General features: G+C 44.7%; 1 protein-coding gene across 1 annotated transcript in view; it reads right to left on the bottom strand.

Annotated features, from left to right (window-relative positions):
• PTPN14 (protein tyrosine phosphatase non-receptor type 14) overlaps positions 1–15243 on the bottom strand; it is a 395238-nt gene that overhangs the window by 59759 nt on the left and 320236 nt on the right. The window contains exon 13 of the mRNA XM_069233899.1: positions 13240–14729. Within this exon, the coding sequence (XP_069090000.1) occupies positions 13240–14729 (1490 nt within the window). The remainder of the gene's footprint in view (positions 1–13239; positions 14730–15243) is intronic.

Genomic DNA, 15243 nt, shown 5'->3' with positions numbered 1-15243 from the left:
TATGCTGCCCAAGTCTTCACAGGTCACAGTACCACTCCACAGGCACACATGTGCATCCCATGTGAGCTTGTCAGCTCATTGGCTCAAGGGGGCCTTTTTAAACAAAATGGGTTGGGGCGGGGAGGAGTACACTGCCTCTCATCCCAGCACAGTTCACTCTATTTTCTGTAAATTCACACTATTTTTCTCGGCCATAGGAGAAGTCGGACATTCTGAGTAAAACATGTACTCCCAACAGGAGCAACCTGTCAGTTGGTTCCCTTTTGCTCTACTGCAGCCTCCCAGAGTGTTTGAAAGAACAACTAGAGTGCCAACAGCCTTACTTATGACAAAAGTGTGGCACACCTGAAGTCATCTTGATTGACTCAAACTGGTAAAACTTAAAACATTTAATTTAGAAAGGAACAATATGAGGGGGTGAAATTATGGTCTGTGCTGTAGAAAGAAAAATTAGGACACTTTTTAAGTGAGTTCTCAAATATCTTCCACTTCTATTTCATTAAAACATTCTGACATGAAAACTGAAACATGCACTTTCAACATGAGCAGCAGTTTGCCAGTTACCTCCCTGGTAATCAGCAGCTTTACTACAGTGTTCTAATGAACAACGAGAGTGCTGCCATTCTTAATTTATGCCAAAAGTGTGAACACCACCTTGATGGAATCAAAGTGGAAAACTGAAAGCATTTTCTGCTAAGGATACTGCTGTAAATGAGGAAATTAGGAAACCATGTGACAAATAAGTCCCCTAAGATGGACACCAGAGAAAAAAAGAGCCCAAATGTAGCACAAATATCACCTAAATGTAGGCCAAGTATAGTCCAATGACAGAAGTGTGCAAAACACAGTTGTTTTGTTTTTTTTGACACTTTTATTTAGCACAGACTTGACCCACATTTACTGGAATGCTTTACATGAGCATCAGTTATATTACAAAAGGGCATATTTATTTTGGTTTTAGGCATCAGGAGATGAAGTGATTTGCCCAGAATCACATGATGTCGAGTTGACTCCGCAACTCAACCCAGATTTCCCAGTTGCAAAGTCTGCAGCTCTGGCCGTAAAACCACATCCTCTCCCCAAAGCACAATGTATAATCAAGTGATAAATTGGATAAAGTGTTTTAGAGCACTAATCATAATTTCTATGGGGAAAGGACCCTTTCATTTTTATATATTCTAAAGGAAATGCTTTAAGTATTACAGTTTTGAATACATCAAGTTGACGTAAGGCATGCCACAATTTTGTAATAAATATAGAATGTTAACAATATAGTTGTTTGTTAAAATACTGTGGGGAGGCAGATGTCAGGGGCACAGAGTCAGATAACTGTGGGCATGGAGGAGAGTGCAGAGAGGAAAAGTTGACCATGCTGGGGAGATGGGAGGGAGAGTGACTGCACAACGGACCATGAGGGCAGGGGAAAAGGGAGGGGGAAGGGGCAAAAAAGCAACCATGTAGGATTGGCAAGAGAGGCTGTGGCAATATATCAGACCACTGAGGGCAGAAGGAAGAAGCAGTGGCAGTATAACCATACATGCCAACAGACCCGATTCAGGCAGGAGACTTCTGATGTTTTTAAGCCCAAAAGGGATTTATTTTGTCTGTCTCCTGCCTATTACCTCATCTTTTTCAATGGTAGTCAATGGGGAAATCTATTCCCTGGGGCTTTTTGTCAAAATCTCCCTCTTACCAAGTGAAAAATGTTGGCAAATAATGAACATTGGATCAGGAGGAATGGGGTTGGGGTATGGACTCGGATAACAGAGGGCAAGAGGGAGATGGGAAGGTGCACCAAACTGACCTTTTAGGGCAGGGGTTGCATAAGCACAATACACCACACAAGGCATGCAGGACAGCAGTGCGGCACAACAGACTATGGAAAGCAATAAGGAGGGGACAGTGCCATTCACATGGACAACAGAGAGCAGAGGGGAAAGAGGCAAGGGAAGCAAGCTTACCATACTGAACAGACAGGAGGCACAGTTGCATCATAATGGACAATGAATGGCAAGAGGTAGGAAGCAGGGACACTACTGCGGACCAGACAAAACAAGAGGGAGGAAATATGGCCTGCACATGGAAAATAGAGGGCAGGGGGCAAGGGGAAAGGGCAGGAGCAGCAAGCTGACCATGGAGGGCAAGCGGGATGGGTACTGAAAACACAACAGGGCAACAGTGAGACTATAATGGCACACACACAGACAACGGAAGGAAGGTAGAAGGGGTTCAGGGGCAGCAAGATGATCACACTGGGTAGATGGGAGAGGAGGGGCTGTGGCAGCACAACCACCTTGGTGGGCAAGAGGGAGGGGCAGGGACATGCACAAAGAACCATGAGGGACAGAAGGGAGGGGTAGGGGCTGGATACAGACGAGAGGGCAAGGGAAGGGGCTTCACAACAGACCATGCAGGGTAGGCAGGAGGAGGAGTTGCAGAACAATAGAGCATAGAGGACAGAAGTGAGGTAGGCATCAAAATGAACCATGGATGACAGGCGGAAGGGGATAGGGCATGGAAACTGGACAGGCAGGGTGGACGATGCAGAGACAGGCAGCAGCCATATGACCATCTGACCATGCTAGGCAGGTGGGAGGCTCAGTGGCAGTTCAACAGAACCCTTGGAGTAAATAAGAGGGACAGTGACAGATCCATGGAACACGGTGGGCAAAAAAGACGGGAGCAGGATGGCACTAGGTCATAACAAATGGTGGGAGGACATGGACAGATGCTATATACTTGAAAAGGAAATATATAGAGATCGAGGCAAAGAAAAGAAATACGAGAAGATATGGGGGTGGGAGGTGGGCGACGGGATAGGCATAAAACTGAACCTGTGGGAAAAACCTAGGCCCCGGAGTATACTGCCAGTAAAGGAAGGAGAGATGAGAGCCAGGACAACACTCCAGAGTCACAAAAGGGTTAATGGAAACAGAAGAGTGTAGGAATAGAATGCCCTATATTGTTAGAACTCCACAGGAAGGAGGGGGGAAAAATTCATAAACTGAGAAATGTACCGGGGGGGTGGTATGGGGAGTTTCAGTTCTCATTATATATGTCTTACATAACTGTTTTGTTTCTAGAGGTGCATGCAAAGCACTGTTACATTCTGATGTATAACACAAAACTAATAATAAAATGTGTTTAAAAAAAAAAAAAGAAGGAAGCAGGGGCATGCACACAGACATCAGAGGACAGGGGAAGTAGGGTAGGGCCAGAAAGTTAAGCACAAAGGCTAAGCAGACGAGCAATAATGGGCCATAGAATAGTGCAACAGCGGGCAAAAGGAGTGGGCAAACACAACAAGCTAAATGGAGGGTAGTGGCGGCACATTGGACCATGCAGGGCAGGAGTGAGAGAGCTGGTGTATGGACTCGGATAACAGAGGGTAGAGAGGAGGTGGATGGGGCCGCAAGCTAACTGTTCAGAGCAGGAGGGAAGGGCAGTGGCAGAACAACAGCCACACAGGACTGTAATGAGTGAGCGGGGCATGGACTTGGACAATGGATGGCAAGGAGGAGGCGGAGCAGGAGCAGCAAGCCTGGTTGGGGGCAGCACATTGCCAGGCTAGGCCCTGTATCCAATCCCAACCACCGTCCCCCACCGTGCATTGTGATGGGCACCTTACTTAACGTTAAAAAAACATAGAAATGCACTAAAAAAACAAAGGCTAAAGCAACGTTATAGATAGGAAATAGAATAAAAGAAAAGCTTAGAAATTCACTAAAAAAACTAAGGTTAAAGGGCCGTTATAGTTAGGTTCGGATTTTACACACACAAAACTACAAAAACTGGCTATATATATCTATCTATCTATCTATCTATCTATATATATATATATATATATATATATATATATATATATATATATATATATATATATATATATATATATATATATATAAGGCCGGTGCAGAGCAGTGGGGGCAGAACCCACCATAAATCCCAAGCAATGCTGTGTCACCATCACCAAAACAATACTCACACTCCCAGGGATGAAAAAGTTTATTCAAAAGGCTGACGCGTTTCAACTTGTGTGAGACTATGTCAAGTGAATTTATATGTTTTTAAAAGATTTTATTTCCTAACTATAACGTCCCTGTAAGCTTTGTCTTTTTTCAATGAATACATAGTTATAGTCAGCGTTATCTCAAATAACTATAATTAGTGTCCTATGGTAACTATAGCTTGCGCCCTCCCCCATACACAGTTTTTTCGTCAAATATTTTACTGCAAATATTACATTTATATTATCAATAATGTAATCAAAGACGTTATAAGTGCCATCATTTGTGGGTAATAACCAGTGCATGGCGAGGGCGTGAGTTGTAGCTGCCTTAGGGTACGAGTTATAGTTAGATGAGTTAACTATCACTGACAAATTTATAATGTTTTCCACGTTTAAAATGTGAGCCTAACTGTAATGACCCTGTAACCTTTGTTTTTTTCAGTGAATTTCTATGGTTTTTTTAACGTATAGTAATTTTCATTACTATATGTTAATCCAACCACCGCCAAGCACAGCCTTAGACCGTGCACAGCGGCAGTTAGCCAAAGGGTCTGTGGCCAAACCCCTATATAAAAACTCTGCTTTTTGACAGCAGGACCTGCTTTAATGGTTCCGCTGTCAAACAGCAGAATGTTTGCTGTGGCTTGGCTGCAGCTGCAGCACTACAGCCAAGCCACAGCAAACAGCTATATCCCATGGGTTGGCACCCCCGGAACATACGGCCCTGGGGGGTGACAGTCCACAGGGCCATCAGTGGCTCCAAGAGGGGGGCCGCGCAGCCACCCCTCCAATGAGAATAGCCCCGGGATGGTGGTCCCTGGGGCATGGGGGTCCCATAGGGACCCTCTTTCTTTTTTTAAAGATTTGCACCTGGGGTGGTGGTCCCCAGGGCAGCGGGTGGCCACGCGGCTCCCCCTCCAAATAAAGTGTAGCCCTGGAGGGGAGGAGGTGGTCCCCAGGGCACGGGGGCACAGGCCCCCCCACATTAATTAAATGGATAGCCCTGGGGAGGTGGTGGTCCACGGGGCTGTGTGGGAGGCCATTATGCATCTCCTACTTACTTTAAAACATTTTTGCCCCGGGGTGGTGGTCCCCCCTCCCTACTCTTATTTGCACATTTGCCCCGGGGAGGTGGCAGTCTCTGGGGCTTATTAAAGCCCAAGGAGGGGGCGGGGGCAGGTGCCTCCCTCCTCTATAATGCCCCCAGGACCTGGCCCACACACAGCAAAATAAAAAATAAAAAAAGCATGGACACCAGATTTTTTTACATCTTGGAAAAACTTGCTGATCCATCCGTTGATTTTTCTGATTTAAAAAAAAAAAAAAATGATTTTTAACCCCTTGCGGGGTCCCTCAGGTACCACAGCACTAGAGCTAAGGGGTCAGGGTGACCCTGCCCTGACCCCTTTTCTTCATTTTTCTGGGACTCGGCTTCAGTGTTGCCAGCCAATCAGATATCAGCACGGGGACAGTTGGACCAGAGTCCCTGTATATCTATATTTGTTTGCCTTAAATTTCTCTAAAACTACTGAACGGATTTGCACCAAATCACAATAAGTGTGATCTGCATAACAGAACCTAGCTTTGTGCCAAATTTGGTGTAATTCCATTCAGTGGTTCAGGCTGTAGGCATGTCCAAAGGTCCTATAGAAAAATAAATGGGGAAAATGCGTTTTGGGACCTCCCTTTTTTCTCAGCCCCCACTTGACAGATCACCCCAAAACTTTCAAGACAGAAGCTGAACTTAGCAAAGTGTATGTTTTGAAAACTTTGTGTAAATTTGTCAAGCAGCGTTAAAGTTATAGGCAGTAACTAGGTCCTAGCAATAACTACCTAGTGGAGACCTCCACTAGGTAATGTACATATACATATACAGGGAGTGCAGAATTATTAGGCAAATGAGTATTTTGACCACATCATCCTCTTTATGCATGTTGTCTTACTCCAAGCTGTATAGGCTCGAAAGCCTACTACCAATTAAGCATATTAGGTGATGTGCATCTCTGTAATGAGAAGGGGTGTGGTCTAATGACATCAACACCCTATATCAGGTGTGCATAATTATTAGGCAACTTCCTTTCCTTTGGCAAAATGGGTCAAAAGAAGGACTTGACAGGCTCAGAAAAGTCAAAAATAGTGAGATATCTTGCAGAGGGATGCAGCACTCTTAAAATTGCAAAGCTTCTGAAGCGTGATCATCGAACAATCAAGCGTTTCATTCAAAATAGTCAACAGGGTCGCAAGACGCGTGTGGAAAAACCAAGGCGCAAAATAACTGCCCATGAACTGAGAAAAGTCAAGCGTGCAGCTGCCACGATGCCACTTGCCACCAGTTTGGCCATATTTCAGAGCTGCAACATCACTGGAGTGCTCAAAAGCACAAGGTGTGCAATACTCAGAGACATGGCCAAGGTAAGAAAGGCTGAAAGACGACCACCACTGAACAAGACACACAAGCTGAAACGTCAAGACTGGGCCAATAAATATCTCAAGACTGATTTTTCTAAGGTTCTATGGACTGATGAAATGAGAGTGAGTCTTGATGGGCCAGATGGATGGGCCCGTGGCTGGATTGGTAAAGGGCAGTGAGCTCCAGTCCGACTCAGACGCCAGCAAGGTGGAGGTGGAGTACTGGTTTGGGCTGGTATCATCAAAGATGAGCTTGTGGGGCCTTTTCAGGTTGAGGTTGGAGTCAAGCTCAACTCCCAGTCCTACTGCCAGTTCCTGGAAGACACCTTCTTCAAGCAGTGGTACAGGAAGAAGTCTGCATCCTTCAAGAAAAACATGATTTTCATGCAGGACAATGCTCCATCACACGCGTCCAAGTACTCCACAGCGTGGCTGGCAAGAAAGGGTATAAAAGAAGGAAATCTAATGACATGGCCTCCTTGTTCACCTGATCTGAACCCCATTGAGAACCTGTGGTCCATCATCAAATGTGAGATTTACAAGGAGGGAAAACAGTACACCTCTCTGAACAGTGTCTGGGAAGCTGTGGTTGCTGCTGCACGCAATGTTGATGGTGAACAGATCAAAACACTGACAGAATCCATGGATGGCAGGCTTTTGAGTGTCCTTGCAAAGAAAGGTGGCTATATTGGTCACTGATTTGTTTTTGTTTTGTTTTTGAATGTCAGAAATGTATATTTGTGAATGTTGAGATGTTATATTGGTTTCACTGGTAATAATAAATAATTGAAATGGGTATATATATTTTTTTTGTTAAGTTGCCTAATAATTATGCACAGTAATAGTCACCTGCACACACAGATATCCCCCTAACATAGCTAAAACTAAAAACAAACTAAAAACTACTTCCAAAAATATTCAGCTTTGATATTAATTAGTTTTTTGGGTTCATTGAGAACATGGTTGTTGTTCAATAATAAAATTAATCCTCAAAAATACAACTTGCCTAATAATTCTGCACTCCCTGTAGATAGAAAGATAGATAGATAGATAGATAGATAGATAGATAGATAGATAGATAGATAGATAGATAGATAGATAGATAGATATTGTTTTGCAGACCCACACACCAGCAGCAATGCCGTGATCGGCTGGCCACTACCTGAGGGGAAAGCAGCAGCTGACATTTTGTGCATTGGAACTTGGTACCAGGAGGAAGGAGCCCTGACCCAATGGGACTGATGGAGGAGTCTGTGAGGGACCCCTGCATGGGAAAGAAATATTTTGTTTTTGAGGTGCAGGAAGATCCGCCTATCCGCCTAAATACAAACCCACTCAAATCCTCACAAAACCACTACCACACCCACAGACCCATACCGCAACTCACACCCCACTACCACATCCATTCACGCACAGACTCACAGACCCACGCAGCCACTCATACATCCACTAGCACCCATTCACACACACACTCACAGACCCACAAAACCACTACCAAGCAGTCACAGACCCACACTGCCACTCACACTCATTCACACACTTATACACCCACCCACAGATCCACAAAACATCTGCCAAACCCACTCACAGACCCACAACACCACTCATACACCCACTCAGACCACAAACCTTCCCCCATTCCCACTCGCAGACCCAAAGAGCCACTCACACACACATTCACACAAACATACCCACAGACCCGCAAAACCACTACCACGCCCACTCACTGACCCACACAGCCAATCACACACCACTAAGACCCACACAGCCACTCGCACACCTATTCACACTCACTCACTCACAGACCCACAAAACTGCTACCACACTCACTCACAGATCCACACAGCCACTCACACACCCATTAATAAAACACACAATTAGACCCACACAGCCAATTACACACCCATTTACACACTCGTACACCCACAAAACCACTACCACACCCACTCAGAGACCAACACAGCCACTAACAAGCAATCCCACTCTGAGACACACAAAACCTCTACCACACCCACTCACATACCCACAAAGCCACTCATACCCACTCACACATCTATTCACACAATCAAAAACAAAAAAAACACAACACCCACTTGCAAACCCACAAAGCCACTCACAGACCCATTAACACTCACAAACCCACAAAACCACTCACACAATCACTCACACGCCCATTCACACACCCATACAGCCACTCACACACCCACTTGCACATTGTAGTAAAATTTATATTAAAGAACAGTGAAATTCACTAAAAAAACAAAGGTTGCAGGGGCATTATAGTTAGGTAATAGCATTAAAAAACCTTAGACATTCACTAAGAAAAACAAAAGTTACAGGGATGCACACAAAACCATAGAAATTCAGCAGGTATAGTTATCTGAAGTTACTATAACTCATGCCTATGGTAACTATAACTCGCACTCTCACCATGCACTGATAATTACGCCATATATTACATCAATCATGAATTCTTCTATGAAATCACTGATAATATCACTGCAACAGTTGCAGTGAAATTAGTGATGAGAAAACTGCACGGCAGGAGCGTGAGTTACTTCAGATAACTATAACTGCTGAATTTCTATGGTCTTGTGCATTTTTAGTGATATATATACACACACACACCCTGCAACACTCTCACTCAACTCTAATTGCCCCGGTAGAGCTGGCTCCTCTCCAATAGTTGCCTCGGTTTAAGGTGGAGTTGCAACTTGGATTTCAATTTCTTATCCCTTGCATGCTGAACGCTGTATTCGCATGCTTTAATAAATATAACTAACATCAACGGAGCTTCTGAGAAACAGCTACACAATCATAGCCAGAATAAAAACTCTTAGTCTTGTAATGTAGGCAAAATATGTTACTCCTCATGAAAATCTCAACTCAAGTCCTTTTGGGCAGGTCTGTTTATGCATCTGAAACTTGATGTTTTTGGCAAACCATTTTGAAAGTATAATGGATGTAGGAAAATACCACTGTTGGCATGGTTACCCCATAACTTTTTGGCTTTTGTTGATGCTAGTTATGATTGAAAGTGTGCTGGGACCCTGCTAACCAGGCTCCAGCACCAGTGTTCTTTACCTAAACTGTACCTTTGTCTCCATAATTGGCACAGCCCTGGCACAGAGATAAGTCCCTTGTAAAGGGTACCACTGGTACCAAGGGCCCTGTGGCCAAGGAAGGTCTCTAAGGGCTGCAGCATGTATTATGCCACCCTGGGGACCCCTCACTCAGCACATGTACACTGCTTCATAGCTTATGTGTGCTGGTGGGGAGAAAAAGACTAAGTCGACATGGCACTCTCCTCAGAGTGCCATGCCCACAACCCACTGCCTGTGGCATAGGTAAGTCACCCCTCTAGCAGGCCTTACAGCCCTAAGGCAGGGTGCACTATACCACAGGTGAGGGCATAGTTGCATGAGCACTATGCCCCTACAGTGTATAAGCCAATTCCTAGACATTGTAAGTCCAGGGTAGCCATAAAGAGTATATGGTCTGGGAGTTTGTCAAATACAAACTCCACAGTTCCATAATGGCTACACTGAATACTGGGAAGTTTGGTATCAAACTTCTCAGCACAATAAATCCACACTGATGCCAGTGTGGGATTTATTGAGAAATGCACACAGAGGGCATCTTAGAGATGCCCACTGTATACCAGTCCAACTACTAGTGCTAGGCTGACCAGTTTCTGCTAGCCTGCCACACCCAGACGGGTTTCTGGCCACATGGGGTGAGTGCCTTTGTCACTCTGTGGCCAGGAACAAAGCCTGTACTGGGTGGAGGTGCTTCACACCTGCCCCTGCAGGAACTGTAACACCTGGCGGTGAGCCTCAAAGGCTCAAGCCTGGTGTTACAGCGCCCCAGGGCACTCCATCTAGTGGAGATGCCCGACCCCCGGACACAGCCCCCACTTTTGGTGGCAAGTCCGGAGGAGATAATAAGAAAAACAAGGAGGAGTAACCCTCCAGCCAGGACAGCCCCTAAGGTGTCCTGAGCTGAGGTGACCCCTGCCTTAGGAAATCCTCCATCTTGCTTTGGAAGATTCCCCCCACTAGGATTAGGGATATGCACAAAGAGGGTGTAGCCACACTCAAGGACAGTAGCCATTGGCTACTGCCCCCCAAACCTAAACACACCCCTAAATTGAGTATTTAGGGGTGACCCTGAACCCAGGAAATCAGATTCCTGACGACCTACAACAAGAAGGACTGGTGACCTGAAAGCCCCGCAGAGACGACGGAGACGACAACTGACTTGATCCCAGCCCTATTGGCCTGTCTCCAGACTCAAAGAACCTGCGCAGCGACGCATCCAGCAGGACCAGCGTCCTCTGAAGACTCAGAGGACTGACCTGCACCCAAAGGACCAAGAACCTCCTGTAGACAGCGGCTCTGTCCAAAACAGCAACAAAGAAACCATCTTTAAAAGGTCTCCAGCCTCACTCCGGAAGCGTGAGTCTCCAACACTCTGCACCCGACGCCCCTGGCTCGTGTACAGAAGAACCAACACTGCAGGCTGGACCCCCAGGTAACTTCATCGACGTGAACACCCTGAGTCGACCTCCCTGCACCCCCACAGCGACGACTGCATAGAGGATCCAGAGGCTCCCCCTGACCGCGACTGCCAGAAACAAAGGAACCTGACACCCGGAAGAAGCACTGCACCCGTAGCCCCAAGGCCCGAGAGAAACCAACTACTGGTGCAGGAGCGACCTGCAGGCAGCCCTCACACTTGCCCAGATGGTGGCTGGCCCGAGAAGCCCCCCTGTGCCCTGCCTGCATTGCCAGAGTGACCCCCGGGTCTCTCCATTGATTTCTACCTAAAACCCGACACCTACTTCACACCCTGCACCCGGACTCCCCTGTGCCGCTGAGGGTGTATGTTGTGTGGCTGTTTGTGACCCCCCCACCCCTCTAGTGCTCTACAAACCCCCCACCTGGTCTGTTCCCCAAGGACGCAGGTACTTCCCTGCTTGCAGACTGGAACCAGAGCACCCCTGGTCTCCATAGGCGCCTATGCTATTTTGGGTCCTACTTTGACCGCTGCACCTGACTGGCCCTGTGTTGCTGGTGCTAGGTGTTTGGGTTGACTTGAACCCCCAACGGTGGGCTGCCTATGCCCAGGAGACTGAACTTGTAAGTGCTTTAATTACCTGAAAAACTAACTATTACTTACCTCCCCAAGGAACTGTTGGTTTTTGCAGTGCCCACTTTTAAAATAGCTTATTATCATTTTTGCCAAAAGTGTGTACATTATTGTTTTAATTCAAAGTTCCATACTTGCCTATGCCAAGTACCTTACAATTTATGTACTTACTTGAATTCTGAATCTTGTGGTTCTAAAATAAATTAAAAAAATAAAATGTTTCTATATAAAAACCTATTGGCCTGGAGTTAAGTCTTTGAGTGTGTATTCTCATTTATTGCCTGTGTGTGTGCACCAAATGCTTAACACTACCCTCTGATAAGCCTACTACTCGACCACACTACCACAAAATAGAGCATTGGATTTACCTATTATTGCCACTATCAACCTCTAAGGGGAACCCTTGGACTCTGTGCACACTATCTCTCACTTTGAGATAGTATACACAGAGCCAACTTCCTACAATGGAGTACTACAAATACTGAAATACAATTAGATGTTCTGTCTACATATTTCATAAAGCAAAAGTAGCCAGGGTTATCAAGCTCAATGGCAAGTACCTTAGGCATTTTGAAAAATGAACAGTTTCATATAAAAAATTATTTGAATGCTAGTTCACGTCAACTCAAGGGTTTTCTGGAATAATAATGTTTCATAAATTGTGACTTTTGGGGTCTTGAAAAATTAGATTTGACCTTTCGTATATAAGATAATGGGTGACTGGCTATATGGTTGTATGGAAATTTGGTTTAATGGAGGGGACGTATTACAGGATCACAAATGGTAGGGTCCTAAAAATGTTAATGTCTGTGTTGAATATTAGCAGGCTTACTCAAAGACGGTTAGTTTAGAACATGATGTCTTTAATGTATGCTCTGAAATTACATTAGATGTGTAATTTCTTGACCTAGATAACGTGCTTGTCTGCCCTAAAGATAGATCCCCTGCTACATAACACACTTGGAAATAATAAAACCAAAATACATTTGCCAAAAAAGGCTCAATCTTTACAGACCTCGCAGAATTCCTTATGAATGTGTTACTCAAGAAGCCATTTTATTTCACAAACAACAAAATCTCCTAGATGTGAAATTTTCACACCCTTTGAATTGTTCAAGTTGTGCATGTCAGCAGGGATTTCCCAGGGTACTGTCCTGCATACACCTTCACAAAGAAGATCCATCGACCTCCAATCCACAAAACATATGGCATGGGGGAAAAGAAAGCAAAATTTTACTACGATTTAGTTAACTTTTGCCAACTTTATAAGCAACCAAGTAAGGGGATTGGATACTGGAATTCCAAGGCAGCTTCAACCACAAAGCCAAACGGTAGCAGCTATATGATGCATATATCACTCCTCTTTTCAGGCTACTAAGGCTTACCAGTGTAAGAGACAACCCATAAGTAATCCTTGATACAGTCCTATGCTCAACCCTTTATTTCAACTGGTACTGAAAAAATGTAAACAGTGCATAACCAAACTTTCATAACACAAAACATATAAATGGTAAATTTGCTAACATTTGCAATTAATTAATAATCAAAGTATACACAAAACCAAAATAAAACAAGTCCAATCAAACCATACTCAGCCTTAAAGGGCAGGGTGAGTTCAATTTGAAATATTGAATTAAAAGGTGTACCTCTGGCACAGCAAATACACTTACTCTAAGACGAATCTCTCTTTCTACGAAACTATCTTCCAGGGAAAACATTTCCGAAACAGGTCTTTCTTTTACTGGTTCTTTTTTGACCCGCTCTTTAACACTTGTGAGGTCTGGTTCGGAAAGTGATGGCCCAAGGGAGGGCCCATTTGCTGTTACTTGCTCAGGTCGAGTCACACCAATGGCATGGGATGGACCCGGACTCCTGGCCTCCGCCCTTATCAGTGCCATCATTATCCTATCTTGTTCATTCATTAAAGGTCCATTGCTAATACTTTTTCTTGGTCCGGGATAATCAGGAGGGGGTTTGTTTGGTATTCTAGCCAATGCCGCTTTTAACTGAGCACTGTATTCCATAGTCTGGCCATGGGTGGCAGGTATCTCAGAAACAAGCTCTGTACTTTCCTCCTCCCCTTCACTTCCGCTACTGTGTATTACCATGGTAGCATCTGAAAAAGTTTTTTTGTGATTGCAGGGAGGAAGCTGCTGGATCACATGGGGCTTTGGCATTGCGTCTACTGGCTGCAATTGATCTCGCAATGTATTCCTGCGTGGCAGAGGTGCATTTAAAGTCTTTAATGTCATTGCCTCTATCCCACGTACCATGCTGCTGATGACTTCCAAGCTGTGCCTTTTGTTGACAGATTGGTGATGCTTGGCTGTCATGAGTGGCTCACTCACCTCTTGCAGGGACTGATGAACAACAGGCGAGCTATCCTCCTGGAATGTCTTAACGGATAGCTGAACTTTGCGGGTCACAAGATCTGGGCTACTGCCACTGACATACCTTTGACAGTGGCTTGCTAGGTCAGGCGTGCTGGTGGCAGGGCGAGGACGTGGATATTGAGTCAGTGGCCTAGGAACAAAGGCCCTTAACAAAGGTGCTGTACTTTGGCACTGATTACTGTGCACCTGCATGTTTGTGAGTTCCGGGGTACTAACTGTATGGGATATGGAATTAGCAGCTGTCTTGTCTGTCATAGCATTACTCTGATTCACTTGCTCAAACTGAGGTGCAGCTGAGATATAACCACCCTGGTGGTTATATTGTGCCGTATATGGCTGCCTTTCTTGCATCTCTGGTTGACTGTAGACCATGTCCCCATGTTGCTTATATGCATTTGTGTTTCCAATGTTGAGATTCCTCAAAGACTGGCTGTTGCTTTCCATGTAAATAACTCCTCTTTTCATATGCCTCATAACAGTGTCGTAATCCGGCGTGGGTCTATAGGAAGGAACAATGATTGCACTATGCCTATGGCTGGGGATATAGTCTGGTCTCATGATGTCACTTCCTGGGATGCTGAGGTTGGAAGACATTGGTGAAGCCTGAATGAAGTTTTGTGATCGGTTGAGTGAGTTCATGCTGTGGGTGCTGCACACGCTTCCATTTGGCACTGTTCCGTTAACATAGTTGAATTCAAGGGCACACCTGTCCAAGCTTGACTGAGATCTGAAGTAGAAAGCGTCCTCATTTCCATGAGAAATGTTATCTGAATATCAAAACAAAAATAAAAGAATTGATTATTAAGTGCAATAAACCAATACCACAACATTTCACTGAAGAGGCAGAGGGTACAAGGAACATATAAAAATTTAGAAATGAAACATAAGGAAAATCAAATAACCATGCAAATAAGGAACTGTAAACAGCTAGGCACAGGGTAATCACCATCTATATGTTATAGCTTTTGCCCGATATAGATCAGATCATCAAAAAGCATTATGTTATATGCCTATGGGTCAGAAAAAAATGCCAAGGGAACACGCCAAACCATGGGAATGACTTCAAAGCTCAGCTAGACACCCCACTAAAGGTGAATGTAAAAGCAGCTGACCTTCTGTGCCTGTTAATCTGTAAAAACACAGCACAAAGTCTATATTCAGTTCTGGGTCATCATCACTTAACACTGATTTAAAAAACACACAGTTTTGCACTGTTCATTCCTATGTGGAGGGCATTCTAAACTCTTTCACTTTCTTGCTTCGATTACTTATTTCTATTGA

The sequence above is a fragment of the Pleurodeles waltl genome, chromosome 5 (genome assembly GCF_031143425.1).
Source record: "Pleurodeles waltl isolate 20211129_DDA chromosome 5, aPleWal1.hap1.20221129, whole genome shotgun sequence".
Classification (NCBI taxonomy): domain Eukaryota; kingdom Metazoa; phylum Chordata; class Amphibia; order Caudata; family Salamandridae; genus Pleurodeles; species Pleurodeles waltl.
This window is presented reverse-complemented; position numbering and strand designations above follow the sequence as displayed.